At 43.3% G+C, this 24,815-nt stretch overlaps 1 protein-coding gene across 1 annotated transcript in view; it reads right to left on the minus strand.

Annotated features, from left to right (window-relative positions):
* The window catches only part of LOC132770296 (disintegrin and metalloproteinase domain-containing protein 29-like), a 60,739-nt gene that overhangs the window by 16,749 nt on the left and 19,175 nt on the right, over positions 1 to 24,815 (minus strand). Inside the window, exons 7-12 of the mRNA XM_067466212.1 lie at positions 24,194 to 24,278; positions 21,777 to 21,934; positions 18,093 to 18,258; positions 13,587 to 13,676; positions 11,342 to 11,534; positions 1,464 to 1,569 (exon numbers count right to left, since the gene is read on the minus strand). Coding sequence (XP_067322313.1) covers positions 1,464 to 1,569; positions 11,342 to 11,534; positions 13,587 to 13,676; positions 18,093 to 18,258; positions 21,777 to 21,934; positions 24,194 to 24,278 — 798 coding nt within the window. The remainder of the gene's footprint in view (positions 1 to 1,463; positions 1,570 to 11,341; positions 11,535 to 13,586; positions 13,677 to 18,092; positions 18,259 to 21,776; positions 21,935 to 24,193; positions 24,279 to 24,815) is intronic.

Raw genomic sequence — 24,815 nt, forward strand, 5'->3', positions numbered from 1 at the left:
ATATAAAGAAACACCGATAAAAGAAACAAATTGGGAAAAAATAACAGAATATTTAAAGAAGAAGAATTATAAGACAATAATTTAAAATAATGGACCGGACCTCAATGGAGTGAAGGAGAGAAAGAGTAAAAACAAAGAAGAATGGAAAAAAAGAAAAGGAAGACACCTCATAAGACGATACCCAGGAAGTCATAGAGAACTTTTTTTATTTTTTTTTTTTCCTTTTTTCCCCTTTGGTTTTTTCTGGGATCACCATTTTTTTTTCTCCATCACTCCCTTTTATGTGCCACTATCTTTTCCTACTGTCCTGTCTCCTTGCAATTATTCCCCCACTTTCCCTGTAACCTTTGAAAAACACTTAATAAAAACTAGAAAGAAAGAAAAAGAAACAAGATGTGACATGTAGAGGTCAGAAGTTGTATTGTGGTTAAATTCAAAGGTTGTGGTTAAGCGCAGAGTCTGCAGGTACAATAAGGTACTTTCCATCAAAAGGTCAAGGGAGGGGGCTGGAAAGAGAGTACTTTCCATGACAAAAAAAGTTCTTGTTTACTTGAGGTTCTATATTGGTGGTAAAAAGCCAAGAAGACGCGGCAGTCACTTGAAGGGTAGCATCTGCGTATGCTGTTAGGCTGTCTGTCTTCTTCATGAAGAAACCAAAATAAACCTTGTTTTTTGATCTTTTTTGGGACTGTCTACTTCCTTTCGTGCTCCCATGATGTGGACCTAAGAAGACCCAATTTAGGGTCTCTAACACTCTAAGTTTGCAAGACTATTGCAGGGCTGTTGATGATCAAGGTCTCTGCAATCTCATCTCTCTTGGGGCCACACAAGATGAAGCCGGTTGGATGGCAGAGAACAACAAATGTAACGGAGGCATATAAAGCAACCATATATAAAGCCATGTATAAGTATGTGAGAGAAAGTCATAGGGAGGAAGGAGCAAGCTTGTTTCTGCTGCCCTGGAAACTAGGACATGAACAATGGCTTCAAGCTTCAAGAAAGGAGATTCCACCTGAACATTAGGAAGAACTTCCTGACTGGGAGAGCTGTTCAGCAGTGGAACTCTCTGCCCCGGAGTGTGGTGGAGGCTCCTTCTTTGGAGGCTTTTACTCAGAGTCTGGATGGCCATCTGTCGGGGGTGCTTTGAATGCAATATTTCTGCTTCTGGGCAGAATGGGGGACCTGGAGGACCTCTGTCTTGTGAGGATTGACAAGGACACTGACCCAAAAGCATTCTGAGTTTAGGATGCAACAGAAATAAAGATGGCAATTTGTATGCCTTGCGCGCTGAAGGCATTTCAACAGCTCAGCTGTTTTGAGCCTCATTAAGAGAAGAAAGCAGGATAGTAATCATTATACTAATGATGATAATGGTAACAATAAAGTTCTTCTGGCTGTCAAGTTGCTCCATTACATAGGGCCAAAGAAACCTGACACATTCCCAAACAAGCCTAGGAACTTACTCTTCTCTGCATTTCTTGTACTTATTGCCGTCCTTCCCACAGTTGCCAGTCCGGTCTCCTCTCATGTTCACTTTTTTGTAGCAATTCAGCGGAGCAGGTTTTGCACCTAGATGTTGGCGAAAAGGAGAACGTGGTGGTCAGGAAGATGGAAAGAGAATCCCACCGCTTCCATGATTCCACAACATGGAGACATGGAAGTTAAACATAATAATAATAATAATAATAATAATAATAATAATATTCCCCCCCCCACCTCCCCGAGGGGACTCAGAGAGGATTACAACATATAAACAAACACAGGCAAACATTTCATCATCATCATCATCATCATCATCATCATCACTTTATTTCTTAATTAGTCGCTCTCCACCAAAGTGCTCCGAGCGACTTACAATTTAAAATAGCTTATACACAATATAAAACATTCAATATAAAAACATTCAGCAGTGACTATGACAAAATTTGATCCGATTAGTTAAATGCACAACCAAGTTAAACATAAGCCAACAATGTGATGTGGCAGCAAAAAAAGCCAATGGGAAGTTGGCCTGCATCAAGAGGAGCATAGTGTCTAGATCTAGGGAAGTCATGCTCCCCATGTGCGCTATTCTGCTTTGGTTAGACCACATCTGGAATATTGTGTCCAATTCTGGGCACTACAATTCAAGAGAGATATTGACAAGCTGGAATGTGTCCAGAGGAGGGCGACTAAAATGATCAAGGGTCTGGAGAACAAGCCCTATGAGGAGTGGCTTAAGGAGCTGGGCATGTTTAGCCTGAAGAAGAGAAGGCTGAGAGGAGATATGATAGCCATGTATAAATATGGGAGAGGAAGCCACAGGGAGGAGGGAGCAAGCTTGTTTTCTGCTTCCTTGGAGACTAGGACGCAATGGAAGAATGGCTTCAAACTACAAGAGAGGAAATTCCTCCTGAACATGAGGAAGAACTTCCTGACTGTGAGAGCCGTTCAGCAGTGGAACTCTCTGCCCCAGAGTGTGGTGGAGGCTCCTTCTTTGGAGGCTTTTAAACAGAGGCTGGATGGCCATCTGTCAGGGGTGATTTGAATGCAATATCCCTGCTTCTTGGCAGAATGGGGTTGGACTGGATGGCCCAGGAGGTCTCTTCCAACTCTTTGATTCTAGGATTCTATGTGAGTGTGGTGAAGTTTAAAACCATGCATAAAAGCTGCTGCCATTTCTTTGCTCTATGTGGTACTTTCTTGGCTTGATTCATGACAGGCCTTGCAAAATAAATCATTGGAATCTTAAGAATCTCCTTGGTTTCTAGTCTTAATTGGAAACACAGGCTAGGGATTAAAAGCATTGTGCCTGTACAATACTACAGAAACAACAATGGCTTGGAAATGGCAAGGAGAAGGTTTGAGGAAAAGAGACAAAAGAGAATTCCTGACGTCTGCAAAAGTACGGTTTATTCCCAGTTGGCACCAAACAGATATGGACCCTGCTGGTATTCCAGAAAACAGGGTGCTAAACAAAGGAATTGCCTTGGTTTATATATATTTTATAATAATGTGTGTGCATCATACAAGCATAGAATCATAGAATCAAAGAGTTGGAAGAGACCTCATGGGCCATCCAGTCCAACCCCATTCTGCCAAGAAGCAGGAATATTGCATTCAAAGCACCCCTGACAGATGGCCATCCAGCCTCCGTTTAAAAGCTTCCAAAGAAGGAGCCTCCACCACACTCCGGGGCAGAGAGTTCCACTGCTGAACGGCTCTCACAGTCAGGAAGTTCTTCCTCATGTTCAGGTGGAATCTTCTCTCTTGTAGTTTGAAGCCATTGTTCCGCGTCCTAGTCTGCAAGGAAGCAGAAAACAAGCTTGCTCCCTCCTCCCTGTGGCTTCCTCTCACATATTTACACATGGCTATCATATCTCCTCTCAGCCTTCTCTTCTTCAGGCTAAACATGCCCAGCTCCTTAAGCCGCTCCTCATAGGGCTTGTTCTCCAGACCCTTGATCATTTGAGTCGCCCTCCTCTGGACACATTCCAGCTTGTCAACATCTCTCTTCAATTGTGGTGCCCAGAATTGGACACAATATTCCAGGTGTGGTCTAATAGAGCATGGGGAGCATGACTTCCCTAGATCTAGACACTATGCTCCTCTTGATGCAGGCCACAATCCCATTGGCTTTTTTTGCTGCCACATCACATTGTTGGCTCATGTTTAACTTGTTGTCCACGAGGACTCGAAGATTTTTTTTCACATGTACTGCTCTCGAGCCAGGCCTCGTCCCCCATTCTGTATCTTTGCATTTTTAACTTCAAGACCTTTGACCTTCCATAGGCAAATTATTAATGAAGCCAGATAGTAAATAATTAACTCCAGACAACAAGCAATCCAGGGCCAGTGAACACCTCCCAAACAGGGTGCCTCCAGGCAACAAAGGCCAGGCTACCTCTCTGCAGATACCTTCATTGATTGACTTTGAAAACGTCATGGCTACTCAAATGCTGATTCAAGTGTGCTAATTGCACATTTGCTTTAAACAGACAAGGCTTCTTTTTCCCACCATGTACATTATTCCATGGATATATATATACTCCACTTGCCTCACTTCCAACAGATCTCTGAGGATGCCATTAGCCACAGATGCAGGCAAAACGTCAGGAAAGAATGCTGCTGGAACATGGCCAGACAGGCTGAAAAACTCACCGCAACCCAGTGATTCCAGCCATCAAAGCCTTCAATAATGTTTTTGGCGGACATCCTGAAGCACATTTTGCTATAGTTTTTGAATGAATAGAATCCTAGAATCAAAGAGTTGGAAGAGACCTCCTGGGCCATCCAGTCCAACCCCATTCTGCCAAGAAGCAGGAATATTGCATTCAAATCACCCCTGACAGATGGCCATCCAGTCTCTGTTTAAAAGCTTCCAAAGAAGGAGCCTCCACCACACTCCCTCCGGGGCAGAGAGTTCCACTGCTGAATGGCTCTCACAGTCTGGAAGTTCTTCCTAATGTTCAGATGGAATCTCCTCTCTTGTACCCCATAGAATCTCAACCAATTCAGCGTAGTTTGTGGCAGACACAAAAAGGAGGTTTCTGAGGTAGAACAACTACTTTCAAAATCAGGACTACACAATTAAACATACTGGGAATATGGTCTAAATATGAAGAAAAATTAATACCATCGATATCCCCATTAACACCGGTGTTGATTACACATAATTTCCCCATAAATCTCAAAAAGGAGTTGGAAAGTGAATTTAAGGAAAAAGGAATAACGAAATTAAAAGATTGGGAATCAAAGATGAAAAATATAGATGAGATAAAGGTCCAGTTATTAGGAGGGAACATTGGATGGTACAAAGTTCTACAACTTGAAAGATGGTTAAGGGAAATAAGAAAGAAATATAAAGGAGAGAGAGAACTTACCAAATTTGAAGAAATGATTAACCAAAGAGGAAGTAAGGAAGGAAAAGAAAGAACAAAAGGTATAACAAGTGATATCTACAAAATGCTGCTAGAAGGAGTCCAGGAGGAGGACCACGTTAAAAGAATGTGGGAGTTAGACTGTAATAAAGTAATAGACCCACAAAACTGGAAAGGAATGTGGAATATGCGTATTTTAAAAAATATGTCAATAAGAATAAAAGAGAACTATTATAAAGTGGTGTGGAGGTGGTACCTCACACCAATCAGATTAAATCAAATTGACAAGAAACATTCTAAGCAGTGCTGGAGGGGCTGTCAAGAAACTGGCACATATATACACATGTGGTGGTCTTGCAAATATGCTCAAAAATTTTGGGAAAATGTATTTCAAGAAATAAGAAAAATCACCCAAATAGAGATAACAGGAACACCGGAGATAGCACTGCTGTCATTTATTGACAATGTTAAAATACCAAAAGAACTAAAAGAATTAATTGCCAATCTGGTCACAGCAGCAAGATTATTACTAGCTAAAAAATGGAAAGAAGGAGGGGAGTGCCAATTGGAAGAGTGGTCTAGGGAGATCTGGGACATCGCAATAAATGATAAACTGACAGGAAACATTAAGGTTAAAAGAGGATTATCAAAAAAAGATGATTTTGGGAAGATTTGGGGGAAATTGATAGAATATGTATATATAGAAGGTAAGGGGACCAAACCTGTAATAGAAACAACTGATTTTTGGGAATAAATATTGTAATTGGCTGGTCGGGGGTGAAGGGTTAGCACTGGGTGATTGGATGTATTGAAAAAAAATGTCCTTTGAAAAATAAAAAATAAAATGTTTATATATAAAAAAAAGAATATGCACACAATTAAACAGGAAATAACACTTTCAAACCTGGAAAATATTTTTTTTTTAAATTTGGTACATAGTGTAATGATAACCTGCTGGATTGCTCATGACAGGAGGTTGGAGTGGATGGTCTTTGGGGTCCCTTCCAGCTCTATCATTCTATGATTCTAAGTGATAGTGATGAGGAGATATTGGAAAAATAGATATTTATTGATTGATTTATGCATAAAAATCATATGTACTTTAAATGTATAGGAAAATCTAGTTCCCTCTGTGTAGCTGACAGGCAAGCAAGCGGCTTGTCTCCAAAAGGGGCTGAAGAGGAAGGGGGGGTATGCATTCCAGAAGAGAGATAAGACACGGGCTGGTACGAGAAGGCCCCCTCTAAGTAAGAAGCCTCTTGACCTGTCAGAGGGCCTCTTTGATGGATGACTGTAAGCACAGCCAAGAGGGAGGAGGAACACTCCATGCTTGCTCTGGTTTCAGCAAGACACAGAGACATGCTTTTTGCATGTTGGAGGGGGAACCTGATATTCTTATGATGCCAGGATGACGTAGGGATGATGATGATTGTATGAAGACGTATGTTCTTTGTCTACTTGAGTCTGAAACTTATAAAAGCCATCGTCCACGCCTGTTTCGGGGCTCTGGTTTTACTTTTGGGACATGAGTCCACACCAGAGTCGCCAGCTGGAAATAAAGTCGTTCTTTTCTGATCTCCCGAAAGGATGTCTCTTGGTCATTATCTCTCCTTTCCTCAAAACCTATTTCCCTGCCATTTCATTTTGGCGAGCCAGGTCCAGGAGTAACAGGCAGAAGATTTGAAGGAGGTCAAGAGAGAGAGAAGCCAAGAGAGAGATTTTGAGATCGGGAACGCCTTCAGGAGTCAGCCAAGCCGGCGTCCAACCAACAACTGAACCCTACCAGCTGGGGTGTCTCTGTTTGATGCCAGGGATCACTTGAAGCTTGGAGCAGGGCGGCTGCTCCTGACGGGGTTCTTTCCTTTCACCAGAGGAGACTGAAAACGACGGACAGGCAAGTATGAATGTGAAAAAAGAACATTTAGAAGAGTGTAGACGTCAGGACAGGTCATAGCTGTGTTTGCTAGTGACCAACCCAGGAGTAATTAATCTGGGAAAAAGGCAGTCCCGAGTAGATTTTTTGGGATTTTTGGGTGTGCCAGAAAGGGAAACCGACTGCCTAGAGAGAGAGAGAGAAAAAGGAAAAGGTTGGGAAAAGCCTAGGTACATTGTTGTATGATTGATTGTCTGTATGAGTGAATCAATGTTGTATGTTGTATGAAAGAGTTCAGATGTTGTGTGGTTAGGTCCCACATACCTTTTCCCCTCTTTTGTGTATTAGTTGTCTGTTTGTCTAAAACATGTGATGGTCATAAAGAAGCAAGCTTAAATCCCTGCTAGGGTACATGTTAGCAGATTTTGAGAAAAGTTTTGCAAAACTAGATTTTTGGCAGGAATAAATGAGATCAAATCTCCTATCCTGTCCCACTCTTTTGATTAAGAAATGCCTAACCTCCCTACTCTACTGAGATGATGGGAGATCCGCAGAAGTCCTGCAAATCCAGCCCTCCAGCCAGCATCAGCAAGAAACCAGAATAGCCCTCCAACACCACAGTGTCCCTACATAGAAGATACCTGAATCTTTCCCCATCAGATGATATAGATGACCCAGATTCTATGCCGCCTGAGTCCACAGCCGCTCGTTTCTAACAGCTGAGTGGTTGTGAATAGAGATCAAAAGGAGAAGATAAGCAGTGACAAATGAAGGCTCAAGCCATTTTCTTATCAGCAGCATTAAGGCAAATAAAAAGAGGGTGAAACAGAGGGTGAAGTATGAGCCAGAAAAGAGGACAGTTTCTGGAGCCGAATCAATGTCTGAACTGTAAGAATCATGGACATTGAATGAGAAAAGTTCCAGATTATGAGAGGAAGAGAAAAAGGCTGCAGATAGGAAGACCCAGAGAGCTGCCCTTCTATCAAGAGTCACAGGAGCAGCCAGGGGAAGAAAAAAAAATGCCCCCAATGAAGAGGGCGAGAAGAGGACTGTAGTCAGTCAAGAGTTCTAACCTTAGGATCCCTATTCAAGGCAATAGTAGGATCCCAGAAAACATTTTTAGTAGACATAAGAGCAGAAGAAATCAGTTATTACCACCCCAGTGGCACCATAACCCAGAAAGCCATAAAGCTCATGGGAGCCACTGGAGATCAATGCCTACATCCTTTTCTAAGCAAGAAAGAAAGAGGAAGAAAAAGTCAGCTAGCAACAAAAGAAGTTACCATCAGTTTTCTATATATAACTGCCCAGTTCATTGCTGGGAAGTGACTTGCTATGCAAACAAAGTCCAATATTATTCTTTGAGGAAAATGATTTTGCTAAGATGGCTTTAGAAAATAACAAGCCTTTTGCACCTCACCTATCTCATGGTGGAGGCTGCTAGTAGTTTAAAAAGGCTCAGAGAAAAATGAATAAGAGAAAGTTTGAAACTCCTGAGGTATGGGCAGAAAACAGCCCCCCGGAATAGCCAAATGCATATCTCCGGAAATAGTACAGCCGATTCCAGGAGTCTGTCAGTCAGTCAGTCAGAAGAAAACACTCCAATTCCTAGACCCAGCCGTGCAAAAACTGAAGTCAAATACTTAGGATTCCAGATAAAAGAGGGTCATAGGAGTGGAAGCAAGCCATCTGCCAAATCTTAACCCCTAATACAAGGAAGCAAGTCAAATACAAGTCATAGGTGCAGCAAAGTTCTGTGAAATTTGGATCTCTATGAAGTAATTGGCAAATTCTTGTGTCAAGTTACAAAGGGGGGTGAAAGAGAGCCCTTCCAGTGGACACAAGAGTAAAATGCTGCCTTTCAGCAAATAATGTCTGCGTTGAGGACAGCACCCTGAAGTAACTAAATCCTTCACTTGTTATGTTGCTGAGAAGGAAGATGTAGCAACAGGCATTTAACTCAAACCATAGACTTTTAGAACTCAAAGAAACCAAATGCTTAGCACCTCAAGAATGCAAAAACATCAGGCACTGTTGTGAATCCTTACATTAAAGGTTCAGCAATGCTCTACCTTTTAAACTTGCTACCCTCCTGCAAAAGGAACATCATAGATGTATTGAAAAATGGACACAATTTATGCCAGTTGTCCTGACTTGGCTGATGTTTCATTGTAAGAAGTTCAGCTTAACATATACACTGATACAGAGCATGTATTTTCAGTACTTTCAGTACTACATGTCCATGGTGTGCTTTACAAAGAAAGAGGACTTTTAACTGCAGCATGCCAACCAGTCAAACATTCAGAAAAAGATATTGCATTTCTTAGAAGCTGTATGGGTCCCAAAACAGGTGGTTGTAATGTACAGGGCAGGGCAGGATCCTTTAGCCAGAAATCAACCAGAGAGCAGATGCAGCTGCCACAAAGAAGCAGATGCCAAGTCTCTCCAGGTGGCTATCCTACTTCCTTTGCCCAATCCCAGTGTGCAGCCCACCTATAATTAAGAAGAACAGCAATGGGCCCAGGACAATGGTGCAATAGACTTAGCTAACTCTATTGGTTGGTGAGCTCTTTTCAGATGGAAGAATAATTGTCCCCAGAACCATGGCATGAGAGGTAGTAAAAGGAACTCATGAGTCATTTCAGGAAAATGACACTAGCTAAGCTTGTAGAAAGACAGTTAAACATAGATTGTCTTCACTTTCTTGACAATGGCAGCTTCAGCTAGGTGTCATACCTGTGCCAAAAACAGTGTCAGGGGCAATGCCAGCCCCCAGGTACTCAGCATTGTGTAAATGTACTCTTTGAAGCCATAGCTGTAACAGTGGTACATATTAGATGCATTCCCACCTGAACCATTGAACTGTCTCTTTTTGCAATGCTTTTTGAGAGGCCCTCTCCTTCATTCCCAGGGTCACAAGGGGAATAGCATGAAGGGCCCAGGCAAAGAGACAGGGAATGGTTGCTTTGGGAAAATGCTGTAAGAGTTATGGCAAATGCTTAATGAGTTCAGGACATACACACACCTGACCCCTATTTGTTTGTTTAAGCAAGGGGATGAGGTGTGGGTTAAAGATTGGTAATGAGAAATGGTGCAACTCAAATGGGAAGGTCTATGTGGTGATTTTTACATCACCTAGTGCAGTTAAGGTAGCAGAAATCAAACCTTGCTCCCTTGGAGTAGAATTGAGTCTAACTGCTCCCAGTTAGCAAGCTATTCTAGATTCAAAACACCCACTAAAGCTTAAATTAACACAGGATTGTGGTTGTTCTAACCAAATGGAGAAAGGTGGCAGAAAGAAGATTCAGACTAGACATTACTGCAAGACAACCCGGAAGCTCTTGCCCTGCGTACTGTCAGATCTGCACCTGCTGTAGGATGAGAAGATTGGGCTAGACACTGCAGCTTATTCCATACCTGGAAGCGACTAAGCTCTACGCACTGTCAGACCCACAACTGGAGAGGAAAGAAGACGGAGCTAGGCCTTACTGTAACCCACAGGAACGGTTACTCAACGTACGGCCAGATTCCAGAAGAATGAGAACTTTGTGGGTAATATATGTGTTTATTTATGTGTCAATTTTGTGAATTGGTAACTGGTTCAATAAGCATGCCAAAATGTATGTTTGATCAATAATGGGAGAAATGCTAACTTGGGATATATGAGCATTATGAGTCAGTTGTAAAATTTTCATTTCTGTCTGCCTTTGATTAATAAGGAAGCTATAGTTTGGCTACTCTAGTCTTATAAGACCAAAAGTCAGACCATTGAGTCTTAAATCCTCCTAGTCTTTTCAATGGTTGCAACATAGATTAATTCAGGTTGTGAAAACACCCCCAGGTAAATGCTTTTGAATAAAGGAAGGAAATTGCTCTCAAAACAGAAGTTAAGTAGGTGCATTTAGACTTATTTAGACTGGAAAGAAATAATAATAATACCAGAAAAAAGTCTTAAAAGCACCTAAAGGGGGGAATTGATGAGGAGATATTGGAAAAATAGATATTTATTGATTGATTTATGCATAAAAATCATATGTACTTTAAATGTATAGGAAAATCTAGTTCCCTCTGTGTAGCTGACAGGCAAGCAAGCGGCTTGTCTCCAAAAGGGGCTGAAGAGGAAGGGGGGGTATGCATTCCAGAAGAGAGATAAGACACGGGCTGGTACAAGAAGGCCCCCTCTAAGTAAGAAGCCTCTTGACCTGTCAGAGGGCCTCTTTGATGGATGACTGTAAGCACAGCCAAGAGGGAGGAGGAACACTCCATGCTTGCTCTGGTTTCAGCAAGACACAGAGACATGCTTTTTGCATGTTGGAGGGGGAACCTGATATTCTTATGATGCCAGGATGACGTAGGGATGATGATGATTGTATGAAGACGTATGTTCTTTGTCTACTTGAGTCTGAAACTTATAAAAGCCATCGTCCACGCCTGTTTCGGGGCTCTGGTTTTACTTTTGGGACATGAGTCCACACCAGAGTCGCCAGCTGGAAATAAAGTCGTTCTTTTCTGATCTCCCGAAAGGATGTCTCTTGGTCATTATCTCTCCTTTCCTCAAAACCTATTTCCCTGCCATTTCAATAGGAAGCAAGCCAGGAGTGAGTCTTGCCTTGGCCAAAGAGAATCCTGCAATGCTGATGGAGATCAAGGCATTCCCCAAAGTAGCAGCGGTGGTCGGTCCCGCACGGCGTCCCATCTAGCTTATAGACATCAGCTGGGCAATCGACCGAACTCCCGCTGCAATATTCCGGCAGGTCGCATTCAGTAGCAGCTTCCCTGCAGAGCGTCCCTTCCTTGTTAATCTGTGGAAAAGAAGTAAACAGTCCTTCACATCTGCCTCTGAAGTGTATGTTTATGTTTAAGTTTTGCAATACGATCCCTAGTGCCTCTTCCTTTCCTGAATGCAGCTTGGACACCTGGTATTTCTTGCTCCGTGTTGGGGGACTTGGGGTTAAGTAAACGTGCTTGGCTCCATGGCTGTTGCACTCCAGGACAGGAAAAGCCCTCTGACTTTAAACTCCACACCATTGGATGGAAAACAATCCTTTTGGTGTCAATTCGTGGTTTTTGAGTTATGTTAATCCCACATAACTCATAGAGCAGTGGTTCTCAACCTTTCTAATGCGGTGACCCCCAAATAAAGTTCCTCGTGTTGTGGTAAACCCCAAACCTTATTTTCGTTGCTACTTCAAAAATAATTTTGCTACTTTTATGAATTTTAATGCAAATATCTAATATGCAAGATGTATTTTCATTGTTACAAATTGAACATAATTAAAACATAGTGATTAATCACAAAAATAATATGTTTAGGGGAGTATGGATAATTGATGATGGGATTTGCGGTACCTTCAACCAATTCAGCTTTGACTTCCACAGACCACTGTGATCCCCCACGAATTACAGACCTGGACCAAACTTGCCACATAGAACTCCCATGACCAACAGAAAATACTGGAGGAGTTTGGGAGGAATTGACAGTGATTTATGGGAGATGTAGTTCACTTACATCCGGAAAGCACTGAGAACCCAAATGACTATGGATCTGGACAAAACTTGGCATGAATACTCAATATGCCCAAATTTGAAAAATGGTGGAATCTGGGGGAAATGGATTTGGGTGTTGTAGTTGCTGGGATTTATAGTTCCTCAGACATCAAAGAGCATTCTGAACTCCAACAAAAATGGAATTGAAGAAGCTTGGCATACAGAACTCCCATAACCAACAGAAATTACTGGAGAGGATTGGAGTACCTTGGCATTTTGGAGCTGCTGGGATATATAGTCCTCTCCCATCCAACAGCATTCTGAACTCATGCAGCCATGCAATGCACTCAAACTTGGCACAGAGAACTCCCTCCACCCGTCCCTCACTCCCTTCTGAGCTGGTAGGAGGCAAAGGCTGGGCGGTGAAGGCTCCACGGATGGCCAGGCATGAGGATGGCAAGACGAGGTTTACTCACCTTGCGGCCTAAACAAAGGGTGAGTCTTCTTCCCCCATTCCTTTGCCTCCAAAGCTCCTCCTCCTGACTACCCACATTTCTGTGGGAAGAGCAGGAGGAAGAGCCTGCCAGGAGTGGTGGGGGTGGGGCCAGTCAAAGCACCTTGGTGACCCCCAGAAAATGGCCTAACGACCCCGCCAGGGGTCGTGACCCCCAGGTTGAGAACCGCTGCTCATAGAGGATGGAGTGACAGCACCCCCCTGTGGCTGGATTCGAGCACAACCTCCAAGGCACCAAAAAGCTGGACGTCGACACAACACCCCTCCTTTCTGTTCTGCCTGTCTGTGTCCTTGTCTGTCCAAAATGGCACTGAATGTTTGCCGTGTGTATGTTATTATTATATAAGGACTGACCCATGTCCTTGATCTTTCTCTTTTGTCATGATTGCTTCTGGAGCTGTTTCTCTGTAAGTAACTGTAAATAGTTTGGAACAGGAATAAAATATCTGTTGCCAAGGGATCTTCACAGATAGGCAACAGTTCCAACAGACCTCCAGATGTTTTGGATTTCAACTCCCACCATTCCTAACAGCCTCAGGCCCTTTCCTGTTCCTCCTCAGCTGCTTAAGTGGAAAAGGAAAGGGAAAAGGAAAGGGAAAAGGAGCCTGAAGCTGTTTGGAATGGTGGGAGTTGCAGTCCAAAACACATGGAGGACCCAAGCTGGCCCATGCCTAGTCTGGAGACTGCCGAATCTATGGGTCGCCGTGAATCCCAAGTACCTTTTTGGAGACCCCTGATATGGTCACCTGTCCATTCCCCTCTCAATGTGATGAGATCGAAGATCTCCATCAAAGAGAAATGACACAAACACTTTGGCCCTCAAAGGCAGAAAGGATCAAGGCTTAGATCTTACCTTGCATGTTTTGCAGCAGCCTCCATAATAGCAGCTGACATTCAGTTTCAGGGTGCAGTCTTTTAGGCAACATCCGCTCTCTCGGCAGACCTGTTGGTCAAGGAGATCGGGTGGGTTACGCACTCTTCCGGGAGATTAGTGTTCTTAATGTGTTTCAATCTAATGTTTAGGATGCATCTGCACTGCACAACAAATGCAGTTTGGCAGCACTTGAACTTCCATGGCTCAATGTTCTGGAATCCTGGAAACTTTAGCTTCATAAGGTCTATATACGTGCAGATCCCAGTAAGGTAGCCATTTACAGCTGGCAGATTGTAATCTTGTCAGAGCCAATTGTGTTTAAGTACAAGCCAAGGTCTTGAGGCACTGCTACACAGCCAGGAGGCTATGTTGTTGCTAGGTGATCCCTTGTAGTTTGAGGTTGATGGTCCTCCAAGTGTAGTGTCTTGGCGGTGGGTTCGTAGGTGGCTGCGGAGCCCTATTCTTGATCCGCATGCTCTCCCGCAGTTAGGGCATCGGTTTCCAAGTAGAAGGCGGTCCTGGTCAAGGTTGGGTTGACGTGCTTTCCTCTTGGCATGTTTCTCTCTTTCGCCCTCCATTCATAGAATCCTAGAATCAAAGAGTTGGAAGAGACCTCCTGGGCCATCCAGTCCAACCCCATTCTGCCAAGAAGCAGAAATATTGCATTCAAATCATCCCTGACAGATGGCCATCCAGTCTCTGTTTAAAAGCTTCCAAAGAAGGAGCCTCCACCACACTCTGGGGCAGAGAGTTCCACTGCTGAACAGCTCTCACAGTCAGGAAGTTCTTCCTTATGTTCAGATGGAATCTCCTTTCTTTCCTGTAGTTTGAAGCCATTCTTCCATTGCGTCCTAGTCTCCCTGGAAGCAGAAAACAAGCTTGCTCCCTCCTCCCTGTGGCTTCCTCTCACATATTTATACATGGCTATCATGTCTCCTGAAAATTGCTGGAAGAAACATTAACGACCTCAGATATGCAGATGACACCACTCTGATGGCCGAAAGGGAGGAGGAGCTGAGGAGCCTTCTAATCAAGGCGAAAGAAGAAAGCGCAAAAGCCGGGTTGCAGCTAAACGTCAAAAAAACCAAGATTATGGCAACAAGAATGATTGACATCTGGAAAATAGAGGGAGAAAATGTGGAGGCCGTGACAGGGTTTGTATTTCTAGGTGCAAAGATGAGTGCAGATGCAGACTGTGGCCAGGAAATCAGAAGACACTTCCTTCTTGGGAGGAGAGCAATGTCCAGTCTCGATAAAATAGTAAAGAGTAGAGACATCAGACTGGCAACAAAGATCCATTGCCTAGTCAAAGCCATGGTATTCCCTGTAGTCACCTACGGATGTGAGAGCTGGACCTTAGGGAAGGCTGAGCGAAGGAAGAGAGATGCTTTTGAGCTGTGGTGCTGGAGGAAAGTGCTGAGAGTGCCTTGGACTGCGAGAAGATCCAACCAGTCCATCCTCCAGGAAAGAAAGCCTGGCTGCTCATTGGAGGGAAAGATACTAGAGACAAAGCGGAAGTCCTTTGGCCACATCATGAGGAGACAGCAAAGCCTAGAGAAGGGAATGATGCTGGGGAAAGTGGAAGGCAAAAGGAAGAGGGGCCGACCAAGGGCAAGATGGATGGATGGCATCCTTGAAGTGACTGGACTGACCTTGAGGGAGCTGGGGGTGGTGACGGCCGACAGGGAGCTCTGGCGTGGGCTGGTCCATGAGGTCACGAAGAGTCGGAGACGACTGAACGAATGAACAACAACATCATGTCTCCTCTCATCCTTCTCTTCTTCAGGCTAAACATGCCCAGCTCCTTAAGCCGCTCCTCATAGGGTTTGTTCTCCAGATCCTTGATCATTTGAGTCGCCCTCCTCTGGACACATTCCAGCTTGTCAATATCTCTCTTGAATTGTGGTGCCCAGAATTGGACACAATATTCCAGGTGTGGTCTAACCAAAGCAGAATAGAGCATGGGGAGCATTACGTCCCTATATCTAGACACTAGGCTCCTCTTGATGCAGGCTGAAATCCCATTGGCTTTTTTGCCGCCACATCACATTGTTGGCTCATGTTTCACTTCCTGTCCACGAGGACTCCAAGATCTTTTTCACACGTACTGCTCTCAAGCCGGGCATCGTCCCCTATTCTGTATCTTTGCATACAGGGCTTCCAGTTCCCAATGTCTATGCCACAGTTTTTAAGGTTGGCTTTAAGCCCATCTTTAAATCTCTTTTCTTGTCCACCAACATAATAATAATAATAATAATAATTATTATTATTATTATTATTATTATTATACCCCACCACCATCTCCCAAAGGGGACCCCCTTGACTGGCTTGTGCCAGAGTTTTTCAGTCCAATCTTTAAATTCTCGTATCGTGTCAGCTTTTGCATTGTTTCTCTTCAATCCTGCTGTCACCTGGGATTGCAACATCGACGATCCATACTTGGATTTTTAACACAATCGTGAGGTCAGAAGTCACTCTAAAACTCTTTCTGTCTGAATTTGGAAGTCACAGAGTAGTTTGACGTGTTCATTTTCCGTAACTTTTTCAGGCTTGTGATCCCACCAGTTCTTTGTCTCAGGCAGATGGTATTTGTGGCACAAGTTCCAGTGGATCATCTGAGCAACGGTGTTATGCCTCTGCTTGTAGTCTGTAATCCTGGATTTGATCAGCTATTATGCCTGTCAGCAGTTTGAACATTGTAGGCAGACATGTCATTGGCCTGTAGTTTCCTGGTATTATCCCTTTTGCTGGATCTTTCTGTATCAAATATGCCTTCCCAGTTGTTATCCATTTGTTGATGTTTCCAGTTTGAAGCATCTCATTGAATTGTTCGGCCATTTTTGAGTGCAGGCTCATCATATATTTAAGCCAAAATCCGTGCAGATGATCATTGCCAGGTGATGCCCAGTTCTGGACAAGTTAAACATGAGCCAACAATGTGATATGGTGGCAAAATTTATTTATTTGAGGCCCGGAGGGGGACTCAGGGCGGCTTTCAAAAGCAAAGGCACAATTCGATGCCTGCATCATAAAACAATCATACACAAAATACACAAAATTACATCAGAACACAGTTAACAAAAAATTCATACATTATTAACATAAAATCAATAAAATCAATAAAAACCAATACAAACCCAATTTCTCCTTTTACCTGGTCAGCATTCGCTAACTCATAGATCTAGTTTTACGTTCCACTTCATCAATCCTGCTGTTACTCGCCTGATGGTCTGATTTAGTTGCCGGAGTGCCCAAAGGCCTGGTCCCATAACCACGTCTTCACCCTCCTCCTGAAAGCGAGGAGGGATGGTGCTGCCCTGATTTCCCCCGGGAGTGAGTTCCACAGGTGTGGAGCCACCACTGAGAAAGCCCTGCTCCTCGTCCCCACCAACCTCACTTGTGAGAGTGGTGGGGTCGAGAGCAGGGCCTCCCCAGATGATCTCAGAGTTCGGGGTGGGACGTAGAGGGAGATACGTTCAGACAGATACACTGGACCGGAACCGTACAGGGTTTTGTAGGTCAAAACCAGCACCTTGAATTGGCTTGAAAAAAAGCCAATGGGATTTTGGCCTGCATCAAGAGGAGCCTAGTGTCTAGATCTAGGGAAGTCATGCTCCCCATGCTCTATTCTGCTTTGGTTAGACCACAACTGGAATACTGTGTCCAATTCTGGGCACCACAATTCAAGAGAGATATTGACTCTAAGCTGGAATGTGTCCAGAGAAGGGCGACTCAAATGATCAAGGGTCTGGAGAACAAGCCCTATGAGGAGCGGCTTAAGGAGCTAGGCATGTTTACCCTGAAGAAGAGAAGGCTGAGAGGGGATATGATGAGGGCCATGTATAAATATGTGAGAGGAAGCCATAGGGAGGAGGAGGGAGCAAGCTTGTTTTCTGCTTCCCTGGAGACTAGGACGCAATGGAATAATGGCTTCAAACTACAAGAGAGGAGATTCCACCTGAACTTCCTGACTGTGAGAGCCGTTCAGCAGTGGAACTCTCTGCCCCGGAGTGTGGTGGAGGCTCCTTCTTTGGAAGCTTTTAAGCAGAGGCTGGATGGCCATCTGTCAGGGGTGATTTGAATGCAATATTCCTGCTTCTTGGCAGAATGGGGTTGGACTGGATGGTGGCCCAGGAGGTCTCTTCCAACTCTTTGATTCTATGATTCTTGACTCTCTTCACTCTTTCTGTGATCATTTCTGTTGCTATTTCCAAGGTTCTCATTTTGTTCTCTGAAAATTTATTCCCAAAGTCTTTTATCCATCATCATCATCATCATCATCATCATCATCATCATTATTATTATTATACGGGATTTGAGCTCTGTTGTAATCCAGCACTCCAATCACAGCCCTGTGCTAGCTCTCAATCCTTGGTCCAGACATTTCAATGGAGAATTAAACTAGAAATCCACAAACAAGGGACTGTATTCTCTGGGCAGAGAATATACATCTTATTCACCTGCCCTTCTGCATTATGCGCTCACCTTATCCATACCGCAGTCGCACTCCTCGTCGCCTTCCACCATGCCATTCCCGCAGATCTTCATGACATTGTCGTCTTTGGGCAAGTTCATGAAGCAGTTCTTGCCTTTCTTGGCTAACAGGTTGCGATAGGCATTTTTGCTGCAGTTGCTGAGCTTGTGGCACTCCCTGAAACAGAATCAAAACAATACGCATTCAATTGGATAATGGTGATGACGATGGTGATGAATATCCAGTTCCGATCTCTCAATTGGTTTGCCTTTTCATATCAGTGTCTGCTTGCTTGCTTGCACAAGGCTGGAGGCCTGATTGATCCATCTACCTACTACCTATCTCTATCTAATCTATATATCTTATCTATCTGGAGGTTTGCCGGGAGTTGCAGTCCAGGAATAGGAAATAGGAAATATCTATGGGTTTGGATGCTCTCAAACAAATCCAAGGAGAAGCAAGCTTGCAGCTTGGAAGTAGTGCATTGGGAGCATCCTCCTCCCCTAAAGGGCCTGGTCTAGGGGATGGTGGGAGATGTCATTTTCACACATGCACTGTATCATTTATCTTTTTCGGGTTTCTGCTAGGTAGGCAGAAGCTGGGCTAAAGGTAAGAAGCTCACCCTGACACAGGTTTTGAACTGTCAGCCTTCCAGTTGGCAAGATTGATTGCAGTTTGGTTGATAACCTGCTGTGCTAAAGCCCGGCCCAAATCAATCAATCAATCAATCAATCAATCAATCAATCAGTCAATAATATGCAAGAGAAAGGATGCTGATCTATCTCATTCTGGCTTCTTGTCCTTGGAAAACTACCAATCCCTATCTTTATTACAGCTTGGTGATTAACCTGCTGTGCTAAAGCCCGGCCCAAATCAGTCAATCAACCAACCAACCAACCAACCAACCAATCAATTGATCAGTCAATAATATGCAAAAGAGGGAATGATGATCTATCTCATTCTGGCTTCTTGTTCTTGGAAAACTACCAATCCCTAACTTTATTGCAGCTTGGTGATTAACCTGCTGTGCTAAAGCCCGGCCCGAATCAATCAATCAACCAAACAATCAACCAATCAATCGATCAGTCAATAATATGCAAAAGAGGGAATGATGATCTATCTCATTCTGGCTTCTTGTCCTTGGAAAACTACCAATCAACCAATCCCTAACTTTATTGCAGCTTGGTGATTAACCTGCTCTGCTAAAGCCCGGCCCAAATCAAACAATCATCAATCAATCAATAATATGCAAAAAAGAGGATGCTGCTCTATCTCATTCTGTCTTGTTGTCCTTGAAAACTATCAATCCCTAACTTTATTGCAGCTTGGTGATTAACCTGCTGTGCTAAAGCCCGGCCCAAATCAATCAATCAACCAAACAATCAACCAATCAATCGACCAGTCAATAATATGCAAAAGAGAGAGTGCTGATCTATCTCATTCTGGCTTCTTTTCCTTGGAAAACTACCAATCCCTAACTTTTTTGCAGCTTGGTGATTAACCTGCTGTGCTAAAGCCCGGCCCAAATCAATCAATCAATAAATAAATCAACCAAGCAACCAACCAACCAATCAATCAGTCAATAATATGCAAAAGAGAGAATGATGATCTATCTCATTCTGGCTTCTTGTCCTTGGAAAACTACCAATCCCTAACTTTATTGCAGCTTGGTGATTAACCTACTGTGCTAAAGCCTAGCCCAAATGAATGAATGAATGAATGAATGAATGAATGAATCAATCAATCAATAATGTGCAAAACAAAGGATGCTGCTCTATCTCATTCTGGTTTCATGTCCTTGGAAAACTACCAATCCCTAACTTTATTGCAGCATGGTGATTAACGTGCTGTGCTAAAGCCCGCCCCAAATAAATAAATCAATAATATGCAAAAGAGAGGATGCTGCTCTATCTCATTCTGGCTTGTTGTCCTTGGAAAACTATAAATCTCTAACTATAAATTAGGAGTGGGGGTAGTGGTATTCGATAACGATTCTACAGTGTCGATGCACCTTGAGTCTCCATTCATGTTTTGCAGGAAGCCTGCCCTATTTGCCTCTTGTTGTGGTGCCTTCCCTTCTGTCCCTTGCATGTTGGGATGACCTTTCACTACTTCAGTCCTTTTTCAAGTGTCTTTTATTGTGTGACGATGTGGGGAAAAAATATTTTCTCTTAAATCTTTTTACTGCCTTGTACAGATGTATTTTCCCCTATTTAATTTAGCTGGGGCTTTCTTGTGAGCTTTTTCCTCGAGGCTTTTATATCACAAGCTTGAGACACTCTTGTAGTAAACAAAGTAACAAAGTTTATTTATAGCTTCTGGCTCCAACGCTTATGGTAACATTTGTATGTTCTGTTACAGTCTTGAGTCTTACATTCAATATCATTCACTTAGTTAACTTTTCTTATCAAACTTCAACTGTTTCACATCAACAAATATGTTACATTTTCATACATTCTTGACAGAGCTATATTTTGCCTTAAACCACACTGGGACTTATAGAATCATAGAATCAAAGAGTTGGAAGAGACCTCATGGGCCATCCAGTCCAACCCCCTGCCAAGAAGCAGGAATATTGCATTCAAATCACCCCTGACAGATGGCCATCCAGCCTTTGCTTAAAAGCTTCCAAAGAAGGAGCCTCCACCACACTCCGGGGCAGAGAGTTCCATTGCTGAACGGCTCTCACAGTCAGGAAGTTCTTCCTCATGTTCAGATGGAATCTCCTCTCTTGTAGTTTGAAGCCATTGTTCTGCGTCCTAGTCTCCAAGGAAGCAGAAAACAAGCTTGCTCCCTCCTCCCTGTGGCTTCCTCTCACATATTTATACATGGCTATCATATCTCCTCTCAGCCGTCTCTTCTTCAGGCTAAACATGCCCAGTTCCCTAAGCCGCTCCTCATAGGGCTTGTTCTCCAGACCCTTGATCATTTTAGTCGCCCTCCTCTGGACACATTCCAGCTTGTCAATATCTCTCTTGAATTGTGGTGCCCAGAATTGGACACAATATTCCAGATGTGGTCTAACCAAGGCAGAATAGAGGGGTAGCATTACTTCCTTAGATCTAGACACTAGGCTCCTATTGATGCAGGCCAAAATCCCATTGGCTTTTTTTGCCGCCACATCACATTGTTGGCTCATGTTTAACTTGTTGTCCACAAGGACTCCAAGATCTTTTTCACACGTACTGCTCTCGAGCCAGGCGTCCCCCATTCTGTATCTTTGCATTTCATTTTTTCTGCCAAAGTGGAGTATCTTGCATTTGTCACTGTTGAACTTCATTTTGTTAGTTTTGTTAGTTACTTCTTTATTTTCCTTAAAACTTAAGCTCCATTTTCCTAACTGCTTTTCTCTCACAGAAGTTCCTAAATGTCCTTCACAAACAGGAATCCCTAACTCACTCTTTTTGACTCTCTACCTGCCTATTTTTAAACTTAACTCCGCCCCTTTGGAATATTCAGCTCTCTCCCCCCAACTGCCATTCTGGCTCAGTGGCCTTTTCAAATCCTGGCCTACACTCATCTGCATACGACCAATTGGCTGCACGTATGCAAATTAATCTTGCCTCTACTGTTGCTACCCTATTTCTGCCAATTCTGCCACATTGGAACATAGAGCTATACATCAAAAATTTAACATAGATCAACAAATTCGCTACACATGTCTTCAAACGCAAACAGAGACGAGTGCTACTCACGCGACGGCGGAGTACATGATGCAATGCCCTGGCTTGGAGTCACACTTGCAGTCGCAGTTCCTGTCGTGGGGTGCCGGGAGATCGTCATGCGCAAAGCCAATGGCATGGCCCAGCTGGTGCGCAGCAGAGGCCCCGCTTTGGACCAAGGAGGGGAAGATCTGCTCGCAGGCATAAAAGACAAAGAAAGAGGACACTGCAGGACATAGTGATTGCAAAATGACTCTCCAAGTGTTGATGTCAACAGGTACGAGGCACTGAGGGGAGATGCTTTACTGAGCCTGACAACTAAACCCATTACTGTCCTGTCCAGAACTGGACACGGGGCTATTATTCCAGGTGAGGAGGTCTAGCCAAAGAGTGGACCTCTATCTTCCCTTGATCTAGACACTATACTCCTGTTTTCCCCTGAGGTTGAATATCTGCATTCAGTTCAAAGTTGGAGAAATAAGAATTGTGCATTGGAGACGCTTCTGTTTTCCCGGGTCATTGCAGATGGGCACGCGTAGATGAAATGAACACTCCACACTCTGTGGTTTACTCTGAGTCCTTTGCTGTTTTGAGTCTTTTTTAAGAGAGAGAAATGGGATGTAAATTATTATTATTATTCGCATATATACTGAGAGTTGCCCAGATGTGCCACTGCCTTCTGCTTTTCGCTCTTTCTCTTTCCTTCCCCTCATAGGTTTTCATCTTTTCTTTTCTTTTCCTTCCCTCTCTTCCTCCTCCTTCTATATTCTACTCTCCATCCTTTCCTTCTTCATTATTTTTCCATTCTTTTTCTTTCTCTCTCTCTTCTTTCCTTCTTTTCTTTTTTCTTCCTGCCTTCTTTTTTTCTTGCCTTCTTTCCTTCCTTCTTTCTGTTCTTCTATTCTTTTTTCCTCCTTCCTTCCTTCTTTCCTTTATTTCTTTCCTTTCTTCTTCCTTCCTTCTTCCGTTCCGTCCATCTTTCTTTCCTTCTTTCTTTCTTTCCTTCTTCCTTTCCTCTTCCTCTTTCTTTCCTTCTTTTGTTCTTTCTTTTTTCCTTCCTTCTTCCTTTCCCTTCCCTTCCCTTCCCTTTTGTTTTCCTTTCATCTTTCTTTCTTTCTTTTTCCTTCTTTCCTTTCCTTCTTTCTTTCCTTTTTCCTTTCCTTCTTCCTTTCCTATTCCTTCCTTTCTTCCCTCCTTCCTTCCTTCCTTCTTCCTTTCTTTCTTCCTTTCCCTTTCGTTTCCTTCTTCCTTTCCTCTTTCTTTTTTCCTTCTTCCCTTCCTTCCTTCTTCCTTCCTTTCTTCCTTTCCCTTTCCTTTCATTCTTCCTTTCCCCTTCCTTCCTTCCTTCTTCCTTTCTTTCTTTCTTCCTTTCCCTTTCCTTTCCTTCATTCCTTTCCTGTTTCTTCCCTTCCTTCCTTCCTTCCTTCCTTCCCCTTCCCCTTCCCCTTCCCCTTCCCCTTCCCCTTCCCCTTCCCCTTCCCCTTCCCCTTCCCCTTCCCCTTCCCCTTCCCCTTCCCCTTCCCCTTCCCCTTCCCCTTCCCCTTTCCCTTCCCTTTCTTTTCTTTTCTCCAACTCTGAGAAGGTCTACCTCACAATGTCCCCTGGCAACGTGGCTCTCTTGAGGGCTCTCTCCTTTCTTTCCCCCTTCCACTTTCTTTCCTTGTACCATCACAGAGGGTCACTTCAACTAGCAACACGCAATTCAGTGAAAACACAAATGGCTACTTCACCTAGCCTTTGACTTTAGATAGATAGATAGATAGATTAGTAGAAGGATAGGATGATAGATGGATGGATGGATAGATGGATGGATGAGTAGAAAAAGGGTCGAATAGAATGATAAAGAAGATAGATAGTAGGGCTGTCCAAACATGGAAAAATTTGTTTCTAAACTCGATTCGTTTTTAGGGTTTTTTTGCATTTTGTTATTTAAAAGAATTCCGAAATTTTCCTTAAAAAAAGTTCGATATTTACGAAATTTCGAAAATCATAAAACAATTACGAAAGAATTACGAATCGATTACGAATCGATTCGTTAATGGCGGCCGCGATCGCGCAATACGCTAAAAAAACTTCTGAAGCTTCCCTCTCCCTCTGTGGTTGACTGTTGGTGTGATAATTATATATTTTTTTCACTGAGAAAACAAACAGCAACCCTAAAACTTGCACCAGACATGCGGAAATAATAACGAAACATTTACGAATCAATAACGAATCAATAATGAAACAATTACGAAACAATTACGAAACGAATTGGAAAAAATTGTTTCATTTTTTAGTTGCTCCTGAATGGTTCAATATCGCTTCGTTATAAAAAAAACCGAATTTTTAACGAATTATGAAATTACGAAACGAAACCGCCCAGCCCTAATAGATAGATAATAGATAGATAGATAGATAGATAGATAGATAGATAGATAGATAGCGAGAGAGATGTATTCTCCACTTACTTGGACAGCAGAAACTGAGACACTGTTTGGAAGGCACAGATGTTCCTGCCACTGCTTTCCCGTTGGCTTCCCCTTGTCCATCATCCTAAAATATGGAAAGCCTGGATGTAAATGGCAGAATTTCATCCTTAGTGGATTTCATCCTTAGTGTGGTTTCTGGTTTGCCAAGTGATCAGTGCCAGAACATTGACTCAATGCTGGGTTTCACAGGCATCACTCCAGTCCACACAGGACCTCTCCAGGGTCCTGAATCTCATTCCCAAAACTGATTCAGCCTCCCTTGGATTGCTGGACGAAAAGGATCCTATTTGGCACTGTTGTTCCCATAAGGCTTGCAGATGCCACAGCCACATCATAACACAGCCTTTTGTATCTTTTGCTGACAAGGGCATCTGCACTAATCGGAAACTTCTCAAAGCACAGCAGACAAAGAGTCAGTACAAGAAAACCGCACTCCACACCAGAGCTGACAGCTGGCACATCAAAGCGTGGCATGGGCAGTTCCTTGACAAAATTGTGTTTTGTGTGTGTGTATATATGTGTGTATCTGTGTATATATGCGTGTTTGCATATATATGGGTGCATATATGTGTGGGCATATGTGTGTGTGTAGATATGTATA

The sequence above is a fragment of the Anolis sagrei genome, chromosome 3, assembly GCF_037176765.1.
Source record: "Anolis sagrei isolate rAnoSag1 chromosome 3, rAnoSag1.mat, whole genome shotgun sequence".
Lineage (NCBI taxonomy): Eukaryota > Metazoa > Chordata > Lepidosauria > Squamata > Dactyloidae > Anolis > Anolis sagrei.